This window comes from Oryza sativa, chromosome 3, assembly GCF_034140825.1.
Source record: "Oryza sativa Japonica Group chromosome 3, ASM3414082v1".
NCBI classification, from domain to species: domain Eukaryota; kingdom Viridiplantae; phylum Streptophyta; class Magnoliopsida; order Poales; family Poaceae; genus Oryza; species Oryza sativa.
Genome location: NC_089037.1, coordinates 32,478,612 through 32,490,463, shown reverse-complemented (window position 1 = coordinate 32,490,463; position 11,852 = coordinate 32,478,612). Strand labels below are relative to the sequence as shown.

At 37.7% G+C, this 11,852-nt stretch overlaps 1 protein-coding gene and 1 pseudogene across 2 annotated transcripts; both read left to right on the top strand.

Annotated features, from left to right (window-relative positions):
- The first annotated feature begins 992 nt into the window (after window positions 1–992).
- On the top strand, window positions 993–2,658 carry LOC4334198 (uncharacterized). Its single transcript, XM_015774508.3, has 3 exons — window positions 993–1,134; window positions 1,573–1,696; window positions 1,788–2,658. Exons 2-3 carry the CDS (start codon window positions 1,604–1,606, stop codon window positions 2,385–2,387), a joined length of 693 nt encoding a protein of 230 aa, XP_015629994.1. The 5' UTR covers window positions 993–1,134; window positions 1,573–1,603; the 3' UTR covers window positions 2,388–2,658.
- Window positions 2,659–5,532: 2,874 nt separating this feature from the next.
- Window positions 5,533–11,195, top strand: LOC9271280 (casein kinase II subunit alpha-2-like; annotated as a pseudogene). Its single transcript, XR_001544156.3, has 10 exons — window positions 5,533–5,855; window positions 7,222–7,351; window positions 7,432–7,626; window positions 8,293–8,450; window positions 9,024–9,114; window positions 9,232–9,297; window positions 9,860–9,942; window positions 10,019–10,082; window positions 10,160–10,228; window positions 10,886–11,195. The product of XR_001544156.3 is annotated as a casein kinase II subunit alpha-2-like (transcript).
- The last annotated feature ends 657 nt before the right edge of the window (window positions 11,196–11,852 follow it).

Below are 11,852 nucleotides of genomic sequence, written 5' to 3'. Positions count from 1 at the left end.
CTGAGGAGCAATGGCAGAATGGCTAGATGCTGGACCACTTTGGTTGCTTGGCCCCCATGAAGCACTGACCGGATACTAGATAACCCTTGCCCCAAATCATGCATGATAATGACCACTGAATGGTCCATGGAAAATTTGTACACCCACTTACTGGTCATGGAGCCACAAAATGTCACAGAAGTGTTTCTTTCACCATCATGAACAATGCTTGATCACCTTTAAAGCAGCCAAATGCTGTCCATTAAGATCTAGTAACAGAGCAATCAGAATTCAGAACTAGTTGCATGCATTGGAGAAAAGTTGCTCATTCTTCCAATGCGTTTCATGTCCTAGCACCATGCCACCATATGTCTGATTAGCACACTTCTTTTAAAGGGAGTATACCTAATCAGTACTTGATCTTTCTCCGGTAACAAGTTGAAGTTGCAAGAACATGGCCAGTATAACAGAGTTACAGAGCTCTTCCTGCTGTACCTACCAAGCTCTTACTTTGAAATTAAAACAGGTTTTTATGGTGGAACAGGACTGTCCGGTAGAAAACGATTTAAAGTTGGTGTTGCCGGCTTGTGTATGTATCTGTAGTACGTACATTTCAAAAGAAGTTCAATGACGTATGGTTGTCATCCAAAAGCAATGTACTGTCCATTTGGCTCCAAAAGCTTGGATTCATCACACACCCTTTTTCCTCTATGCTTAATCTTTTACTGACACATGTAATACAGGTAGTTAGTTTCTTAATCCATGTCATGTCCCTTTGCTTGCTTCCTTTGCTTTCACTCCTGCTGCTCGGCTCAGCTGCAAGAACAATGCCACAGTACTGCATTGTTTGGCATGCTTACAGGGGGTGACTAATTAAAATACCACTGTGAAAGGAATCTTGCATCATTCATGTCTTGTCCCCTTAAACTTTTTTCAGAGATAGGGATGGAGGTAGTAGGAAGGAGATGATGGTCTGTTTCTGTTGGTGTCTGAGGCTTGAGTTGTGTATAAAAGGGAAAGCCTGTGGCCTTTGGAAGCATACAATGATCAGAAATTGAGAGTGAGAGGAGGAGAGAGCTAAGTTAGTTAGAGCTCAGTATAGGAAACAGTCTTGGAGTCACTTCTCTGACATAAAAACTGATAGAGCAGTTATAGGTGAGAAATTGGTGCTCATTCCTTTTCCTTCATCTGATTTGCTCATCAATCTTCAATATTCTCTTCAATCATTCTTGAGCTTTGGAGTGGAGTTTGCTATGACGTTGGTCTTTTTTCAGGCTTTTTAACCTGATATGTGAAGCATGCTTTGAATAGAACTTATTTCAGAATACAGTTACTCTATCGTTCTTTTCACCAGAGAACCAACAGAAAGATTTTAGCCTACTGTTGGTCTTCCATTTCCATTTCCCCCCTACTAAATGTACTATGCTACTATTGCGTTTTTAGATTATAATCCCAATACTTCTGTCCCTGTAGTTGCATTGTACCAAAGATTTCAGTTTTGTTCTTAGTTTTTTTTTTTAAGTTCATTACGTTCAAAAACTGTATAGTAGTATATTACAGATACAAGAGAGGCTTATCTGCTACTTCACGCAGACCCAGCGAAGAAGCATATCTTCCTTCACAAATGACAATGCCGATGGAGCAAGTCTTCGAGCACTACGACAAAGACACCCTAAAGATGGCCATGCTGAAGCATGAAGAGACTTTCAGACAGCAGGTGATATAAAAATGCCTCGATATTTCAAAAGCTTGAATTTGTTCATATAAAGAACAATGTACTGACTAAGTTTCTTGATTTTGATTTGCAGGTTCATGAGCTCCATCGTCTGTACAGAATTCAGAAGCTTCTGATGAGAGACCTGAAGAGGGAGCTCAAGAACCAGAGCAACATGTCAACCTCCTCCCCGAACGGATTCGCCGAGTACAGCAGAGCCGCACTGGACGCCATGCGCTCCTACGAGCAATGCTACGGCGCGGCCACTCGCCGCGGCGCCGCCGTCCACCACGCGGCGGCGGCGGCCCGCGCGGCGCTGAGCCTCGTGCCGGCGGTCGAGTACGCGCAGAGCCCCGAGGAGGAGGACGCGGAGGAGACCGACGACGAGGAGGAGGCGGCGGCGGCGGAGCTGGAGCTCACGCTCGCCGTGGGCGACGCCGCCAGTGCCAAGAAGAGGTACAGCCGCAACGAGCACCACTCCCCCGGGCAGAGCTTCTCGTCGTCGTCGACGGAGTCCGACGTGCTCGTCACAGGCGTCCGGGACGCGGACGCGGCCTCGCCGCCGTACCACCACAAGCGGAGGCCGGGTCCGGCGGCGGCGTTCGACGTGGTGCAGGTGGACGACGGCGCCGTGCAGGCGGCGCCGCCGCCGCCGCCGCTGCTGTTCCACTGGCTCAGCCTTCGGATGGCGTGAGAGAGAGAGAGAGAGGAAGGAGAAGCACGGACGCGTGCATGCATGTACTGTCTCATGGCCGGCCGGGCGGGCAGTGTCAGCCAGCACGCAGCTGACTTCTTGTCGTCGTTGAGTTGTACTCCACCATGCTTCTTTGCTTTGCTTCCCGCTTGGTTAATGGATCAACTCTAGAAAAATAAAGTTAACTTGTAGTTGAGGGACAATGTAGAAGAAGAAGCTACTTTCCGAAAGAGGGAGGAGAATGTACGGAGCTTTTTCAGAAGAAGTTATTTTTGACGATCGCGCAAAAATATTACTCCCTCCGTTTTAGGTTATATAAAAGAATAGTAATATTTTTAACATAAAACAAATTTATTATGAAAAATATTTAATTATTAATTTAATGAAACTAATTTAATATTATAAGTATTATTATATTTGTCTATAAACTTAGTCAAGCTTAAAATAGTTTGACTTTAACCCGAGTCAAAACGTCTTATAACGGACGGAGTACATGTCAATATATTAGAAAAAAAATAAGAATACTACTAACTAAACACCACTGCTCCTAAATTGAGGGAGGAAGACGAGGTTCTTATGGCAGGAATGTTCTTATTTAGGGCTCATTTGGAATGGACGATTTTCAAAGGATTTCAAATAAATTGAACCGAACCATGTGAGAATCTTATAAATTCCTTGTGTTCCAAAGAAACCACTGGACTTTCGAGTTTCAATTAACCTTTTTTTACAATAAACAAGAACTAGCATGGTGGCCCGCGGCTAGCATCATTATATTTTCTCTCATATAATAGCATATATATTTTCTCATTATATAATTTTAAATTTTGCAATAACTTTACAAAACAACTAGTGTGTAATATTCATATTATATTTCATATACGTGTTAGTTATTAATTATTTTTAATATCAAATTTTAGTTATTTGTAAATTATATATATTCCTATATGGACTTTAGACTCGTCTTTTAATATATTTTTTAATTCCAAATTTTCTATAAATTGTATTTCCATATAGACTCTTTGCTCTTCTTCCAATACTATTTATTTTTATTTCTGAATTTTTATTATTTCTAATTGTATTTCTATGTGGACTCTAAACCCATCTTTTAATATTCTTTAATTTTTAATTTCAAATTTCTTGTATTTCCATATAGACTCTTTGCTCTTCTTCCAATACTATTTATTTTTATTTCTGAATTTTTATTATTTCTAATTGTATTTCTATGTGGACTCTAAACCCATCTTTTAATATTCTTTAATTTTTAATTTCAAATTTCAGTTACTTCTAAATTGTATTCCTATATTAACTTTAAACTCTTCTTCCCATGTTTTTATTAATTTTGTATTTTAGTTATTTGTAAATTGTATTTTTATACGGACTCTAAAGTCTACTTTTAATTTTATTATGTTTATTCCAAATTTTAGTTAGTTTTAAATTCCTATATGTACTCTATACTCTACTTCTAATATTCCTTAATTTTTAATTCCAAATTTTTATTTTCTTTCTTAATTGTATTTCTATATGGACTCTATACTCTACTTCTAATATTCCTTATTTTTAATTCCAAATTTCTATTATTTCCTAATTGTATTTCTATATGGACTCAATACTCTACTTCTAATATTCCTTATTTTTAATTCCGAATTTCAGTTATTTCCTAATTGTATTTCTATATGGACCCTAGTCTCCTCTTCTTATATTTCTTATTTTTTAATTCCAAATTTCAACTATTTCTAAATTGTATTTCTATGTGAACTCTAGTCTCCTCTTCTAATATTTCTTATTTTTAATTCCGAATTTCAGCTATTTCTAAATTGTATTTCTATATGGACTATATACTTTATTTCTAATATTCCTTATTTTTAATTCCGAATTTCAGTTATTTACTAATTGTATTTCTATATGGACTCTAGTATCCTCTTCTAATATTTCTTATTTTTTAATTCTGAATTTCAACTATTTCTAAATTGTATTTCTATATGGACTCTAGTCTGCTCTTCTAATATTCCTTATTTTTTAATTCCGAATTTCAACTATTTCTAAATTGTATTTCTATATGAACTCTGTTTTTTTTTTCTCCGATTAATGTGAGAATTTCTATGCCATAAGAGCGAACGTGGAGGCTCCTTTTTCTATTCTTTTAATAATATAATAGATGTAGAAGATCAAAACCTCATTGAACTATATATTAGCTTATTCGTTTGGCCTATTGCTGGCTTATTAGTAAAAAAACAATTTATGGTTAAGATTATTAGTGCTCTGTTACGTATCAAACCTATCCCTACCCACACTATTGGCCTGGCCTTAGTGCCAGAACCTGTTTATTTCTTCTGTTTTATAGTCTGATGCATTTTTGTTAATGGAAATGGAGGGCCTTTTTCCCTTCGATAAAAAAAATGTATAAGATTATTAGTTAATTATGGTAGTATTGAAAAATATACCACGATAAAAAAACTTAAAATCAAATTAAAATTAAGTTTCAACATTTATATTTTAGCTACGGGTGATAAGTCAAAACACAAACAACGGTCTTTGTACGTAAGTCTTTTTCAAAACTTGTGGTAAACATTCTCCGTTCAGTTATTAATATTTGATGTTTAGGACAAGATCCGATCAAACTTCTAAAATTCTAACAAATCAATTCTATATTAAATTAAGTTTATGAAGCGCTATAAGCTTGTGATTTTATGATAGCACTTGTTGAGATAAATATATGTATATCTTTTATCTTATCTTTAAACTAAGTAGAGGTATTTGTTAAATTATTGATGATCAGAAATTTAAAAAGTTCGACCATATCTTGTACTAGTACTAAACGTAAAATATTTTTGACTAAAGGAAGTAATTAAAATTTAAGAGGCAAAATTACGTGTGAATTTGAGAAGACTTCCAATTCAACAGCTCAATGATCGGGACACATTCTTAAAAAAGAAAAAAAAGAAACAAAAAAGATCCGGACACGCATGCGCAAATGGAGCTTTCATAGGCAGAAGGCGTAATCAACTGGAAGGCGTCTTCTCCTGGAGGGAAAGGTCGGGCCCACGTAAGGGAACAAAACCACCTGTCAGTGACCAAAAGCCAGCAGATTCCAGAGTCGCCGTCCCACGCCGCCTCTATCTATCTCCACGTGAAATAAAAAAAAAACAAAGCTCCCGAAAATATTCTCTCTCCCCCACCCCCGAAACCCTAGCGCGACCTCGCCGCCGGCAATGGCCGCATGACCGATGCGCCTCCGCCGAGGAGCCGCCCGCACCCACCCAGCAGCAGCGTCGCCGTGCCCGCCGCCGCGGCGGCAGTGATCGCAGCCGCCCTCGCGTCCTCCTTCCTCGCCCTGCTGCAGCCGCCCCGGCGCGCCCCGGTCGCCGCGGGATCCAGGGTCGGCATGTCGAAGGCGAGGGTCTACGCCGACGTCAACGTGCTGCGCCCCAAGGAGTACTGGGACTACGAGGCGCTCACCGTTCAATGGGGGTAGGTAGCACAGCCAGCCAGCTGACGTCACCTTCCTGAGCCCCCTGATCAGCGGCCGTAGCTTGTATTCTCCAGATTTAGTTCGCGATCCGTATCCCGTACACCTGGGCTGGGTTTGCTTATTGGGATTAGGTTGGATTATTGGGTTATGCGTAGGTTTGCTTGTGCCTGTAGATTTTGGTTTTGGTCAGGGAATTGGGAATTTATTGTAGCTTGAAGGTTAGATTGAATTGCTTCTGTTTCTATTAGGACGAACTCAATACCGAAGACTGCTTTGGTAGTTTTACATGTTTGTACTATAGGAGTAGGGGACACATGTTTACCGAATGGTTGAAGAAATTGTTATGAATTTGCAAGGTTATGATTTTAATTTTGGAATCAATCTCACTATATCTTCCTTTTAAAGTTGATACTAGTGTTGTTCAGTTAAGAGCCTTTGTTTGATTGTGAATGGCAAGCTGTAGGTATTGATCCTATTTTTGTTGGGGATAAAATCTAAGTTAAGGCAAAATTAGGCAGTTTTATGTTTAATCATTGGAACAAAGTAAGTTGGTGATGGGTTTCTGGGTGTTTCTTTTGCATCATCTGATAACCAAGATTGATGAGTAAAGCATAACTTGGTAGTATAGTGCTTTGGGCCTAATCTTCTTTAGCACTGAACATTCACCAAGTTCTATGCTTTTATGTAATCTCAAATTTAACATTGTGTTTTCCTTCACTCACCCTAGAATATACTACCTGAAAGCAATCAATGAAATCAAATATAACTTCGTTTCTACCTATATGATTGTAACATGCTGAGTAATATGGTGCCAAACAACTCAACACATATAATACTGTCCTTAACAACCCATCTTCTTTTCCCTGTAGAAGTTACAGCCCTAGTATATTCTGTACATGTCATGCTACCTAGATGACAGTTGAGGCCTGGTAGGAGTGTGCTTGTTTAATTTTGGTACTCCAAAAGTGCACTGTTTTTCTCAATCTGACTCTGTTACCAGTTGTGTTTCCTCTAGATGTATTCCTTATCTATGGTGAATTATTAAATAAGTTGTCTGGTGACAAAAAAAAAAGAAAAATAAAAGAAGAGATGAACAATATGTAGCTCATTGATGATCCCTTGTCTGCTTGAACTTTATGAGAAACTATAGAAAGCAGTGGTGTTTTCCCTGACCTGATGTTAAATACTTGTTAAGAATTGAGCTTTCTTCGAAGTTTGTTCAGTTTACACACCAACACTAAGAATTGCCATATATCTCCCATCTTTTGTCCATTTAATTCTTGTTACCTCAAGTCATTGAGGGACCTGGCAGCATGTTATGACTTACACAATACCTCGCTAACTATTATGGTGCATCTTTAACAGTGAGCAGGATGACTATGAAGTTGTCAGGAAAGTTGGAAGAGGTAAATATAGTGAAGTCTTTGAAGGCATCAATGTTAACAACAATGAGAAATGCATCATCAAGATACTCAAGCCTGTGAAGAAAAAGAAGGTATTTAATTGATCTTATTGACTGTTTTTTTTAATTGCTAGTGTTGAAGTTCTTAACCTACCTTTCATATGTTTGAACAGATCAAAAGGGAGATTAAAATACTTCAGAATCTTTGTGGAGGTCCAAACATTGTGTAGCTTCTTGATATTGTCAGAGATCAACATTCTAAGACTCCTAGCTTGATCTTTGAATATGTCAACAATACAGACTTCAAAGTGCTGTACCCCACGTTGACAGATTATGATATCCGCTACTACATATATGAGCTACTCAAGGTCTTCATTGAGCCTTCATTGTCATCCCTATTTATTTACTCTATTCAGTAAAACATCCTGTTCTGTGGATCTGTAGAATGATGTATCTCTTATAGAAATTGTTTCACAATTACTTTCCTATTATGTGAAGATCCAACTAAACACACTTGTAATATATCCTAGACAAATATCACCATTCTCACTGCTTGCAAGTTGCAACATATCTTTAATTATTTATGTATATATGAACTTGATTATTTTCTAAGTTACATGGCTTAAAACTTGTCACAATCTCAAGCAGTTTATGGATCAGTTTTGTTTTGAGTTTTAATTATAGTAGCATCTTGCACTTCATAATGTACAGATGACAAAAGAATTCCTGAATTGCATATGTGCTATAATGGTTTATGATCTGGGATTTTGAAGAGAAGTGTCGTTTTATACATTTCTAAGTTCAGCACTATGTTGGTGTTAAGAATTCAGCCATCAATGGGCATCTTAACGTATGTGCTAGGTCATGCCTTCTATCCATGGGTAATAAACTGTTAACACACAGTGTGTGTTTTTCATATCGATATTCTTAGCCAAGAACAGTAGCATCATTTGCCCTTAATCCTGTGTGTTAAGTTTGTTTAAAGAATCTAGTTGATTTTCTTTACAATATTTTCCTTCTGTTTATGGCCCCAGGCATTAGACTACTGCCATTCACAAGGCATTATGCATCGAGATGTCAAGCCCCACAATGTTATGATAGATCATGAGCTCCGAAAACTTCGATTGATAGACTGGGGCCTGGCTGAGTTCTATCATCCAGGGAAGGAATATAATGTTCGTGTTGCTTCAAGGTTGGTGTAGTTACAAGCAAACTACTTGTTTGGTTATGATTTTCTTGCTTTTTTATTGAATTGGATTGCACCCTGATAATCACTTGAATCATGAGAGGAAGCTAACTTAAGAAGGTAGCATCCCTGTTTTGCAGTTTGTTTGCTAACTTGGCTCTAGAAGCAATACGTGAACCGATAAATTACTTGGTTTGAATTCACTGCTACTGTTGAAGTCTGAATTGCCTAGTGGTCCTTTTGCAACATTAATGTTACGAAATGCTGAAAGTTAAGCAATGAAGCTGTTTACCCTTAAACAACTAAGTTTACGTCTGAAAAAAAGGCAATAAAACAGATACCATTACTAGCCCTTTATTATTTTTGTAAGCATGTTATCACTGGAGTATATCATGCAATTATTGGGTGTACGTCTGAAAAAAGGCAATAAAACAGATACCATTACTAGGACTTTATTATTTTTGTAAGCATGTTATCACTGGAATAGATCATGCAATTATTGCTTACTAATGCGTCAATTCTTTGCTCATTTTTGCTTTGGTACCTGAGTTGAGCATATGGTTTCTCGTTTTTATTCAGGTATTTCAAGGGGCCTGAGCTTCTTGTTGATTTGCAAGATTATGATTATTCTTTGGACATGTGGAGCCTTGGTTGCATGTTTGCTGGGATGGTATGTGTGGCTGTAAAAAATATCGCCTGTCTAGGTCAATGTCTGGATATCTAATGTACTATTGTATTGATAATAAGTCTGACGTCTGAACTCAGTTAACTGTATGCTATGATGCAGATATTCCGCAAGGAGCCATTCTTCTATGGTCATGATAACCATGATCAACTTGTCAAGATCGCAAAGGTAAGTCCCAGTTTGATTCTGGCCTCTCACATTTCTCAAGGGAAAAAAAATGGTTTGGTATGCCTGATAAAATGTTTAGTTATGCAACTCGTGTTTTGGACTGGTTGGTATACATGTTTTACTTTGTTTCTAAAAAAAATTGCTGTTTGTGCTCCTTTTAGCTTAGTACTCATATGTTATTCTGACATATAAGCAGTGTGATGTCGTCAAAATAAATTATGTTCATTTGTAAATTGTGATTTTTGAAGTTCTTATTTGTTGCTCTCGAACTCTTACTAGGACGGTTATTGGCATTTAAAGATGTTTTAAGCATCCAATAATGCCTCGAGTGTGTGTCAGCAGTGTTGATTCGCTTGTCATCAGTTGAAAACTAAGTACTTTTCCAGCATTATGCTATTGATATCGGACTAAGGCAGATGTCATAATGTACTTTGATATCTATGCAAATTTTATTCTTGATCTGTTTTAGTGGTTTATATAAGTGCTTATTTTGGAATAACAATAAAACAGCTATATGTGAAATATTGGTATCTGATCCATGTGTTTTCCCCATCATTCTCAGGTACTTGGAACAGAAGCACTAAATGCTTATTTGAACAAGTACCATATTGAGCTTGATCCTCAGCTTGAAGCTCTTGTTGGGAGGTACGTTGCCATGCTTTTAGATATTGGTTTTGAACGGGAAGATTCAGAAGTATAACACTTACATATACATATGCAGGCATAGTAGAAAACCATGGTCGAAATTCATTAATGCTGATAACCAACATCTAGTATCTCCTGAGGTTTGTCAATGGCTCTTGCTGTTTCCAAATCAACCTTAAGATAATGTTTGCTTAACATCATGCTTGTACATTTGTAGGCTGTAGATTTTCTTGATAAGCTTCTACGTTATGATCACCAAGATAGGCTCACTGCACGTGAAGCTATGGTAAGTCTACCCCGACAGATAATATTTGTTACATTCCAAGAAGATACTGATTTTGTTTGACTGGATATTTCCTATTTATGTAACAGTATTGACTGTTCACTGAGATTGTTAGTTTATTGCTGAATATTTTAGTATATATCCTCCTTTTTAGTCATAAGAATTACATCAATGATGTCATAATAGTACTTTCATCTTCCTATCCTATCACACCTCTGTTCAATTTTTATTTTAGGCATATTCTGTTTCACTTATTGCTCTGTATTATGACAATATCATAAAACATTTTCCTGACCCTCAACCAAAAATAGTTGGCAAGTTATGCATTTGTATAGGTACACTTCAACTAGGGATGCAAGTGGAGCGGGCAATCGGTTATTTTTTGCCTGTTTATCTCAATTCTAGTTCAATTGTTGTAGGTATTTATGCAGGTAACAGGATTGCTTACTCGCATCGCTAACTTCAACCCAATATAATTTGGCAAATGGTGCATTTGGCAATAGATAGAAACCCTTCAAATTTCTCTGCCACATTGGCTTTTGTATGCAATGAACAACGTTTCATCTTCACATAGTATCTGGCCAGTTGTAGGAGGAACAAATTGTTATTTGATTACTCTTGGACTTCTCAAATTAATGCCATAATCATGAATACTTGCAGGCACATCCGTACTTCCTCCAAGTGAGAGCTGCAGAAAATAGCAGAGCACGACCACAATGATCTTGTGTACCTGCTAAAATGATGATCCAGCTGATGATCCACGACGGTACTACTTTGAGTTTGTGTGAACGATCGTGGAATGTGCTTGTAGCCTTGCATTTGTAAACTGTAATTCACTCCGTTGGTTGCGTTTGATGAATGCCGTGACATGCACATAATTATTTATTTCTGTAATGTTTTACCATAACAACGATTAAGATGCAACAGGTACCTGTATGACAGCATGAGCCTTGTTAAGCTTGTTTCGAAATGAGGCCGAAGTGCATGTCTTAGCTCGGTTCAAATTACTAAAATTAACTCTAGTAGTAAATATTGGGGCCAAAATTTGGCTGCTTATTTCACCACTAACTTATTTGGACCTTTAACGGGCCATTAAATATACAAACCGACCATTCATGGCACAGGTAGGCCTCAAATGGGCCCATAAATAGGCCTACCATGAGATATAATCAGGCCTTACATGGGCCATCGGTTGGATAAGCGGGGCCTAAATGGACCAAACCATGGATTCTCGGGGCGTAAATGCAGCATCCAAAATTGGGCGGTGAAGGTACCGTGTTCTCTCTCCCTGTTCTTTTAAGGGTTGAACCGTGTTATAACTCACAGAAGGAAAAATATCACGAAATATTTCGTCCTCATGTTATGTCACAAATTCCGTGTGCAAATCCCAGTACTTGTACTAATGAAATTAAATTTTTGGTCGGAGGGAAAAATTAATACGTTTGTTTTCCTCAAATGTTAATACTCATGTGTTTTGACCGAATGTTATATAAGTCACGAAATTATACCCCGAAGGCAAAATATCGCAAAATATTTTTCCCTCGTGTTACTGGCCATAAATTTCATGCATAATGATCCCATTGCTAATACTAGTGAAATCTGAAATCTTGTGTCGGAGTAAAAAAAA

Bases quoted from the DNA above. Each gene is read 5' to 3' on its own strand.
- LOC4334198 (XM_015774508.3), top strand. From the start codon at position 1,604: ATGACAATGCCGATGGAGCAAGTCTTCGAGCACTACGACAAAGACACC. The intron at 1,697-1,787 runs GTGATATAAAAA...TTTGATTTGCAG, and splicing joins AAGAGACTTTCAGACAGCAG to GTTCATGAGCTCCATCGTCT.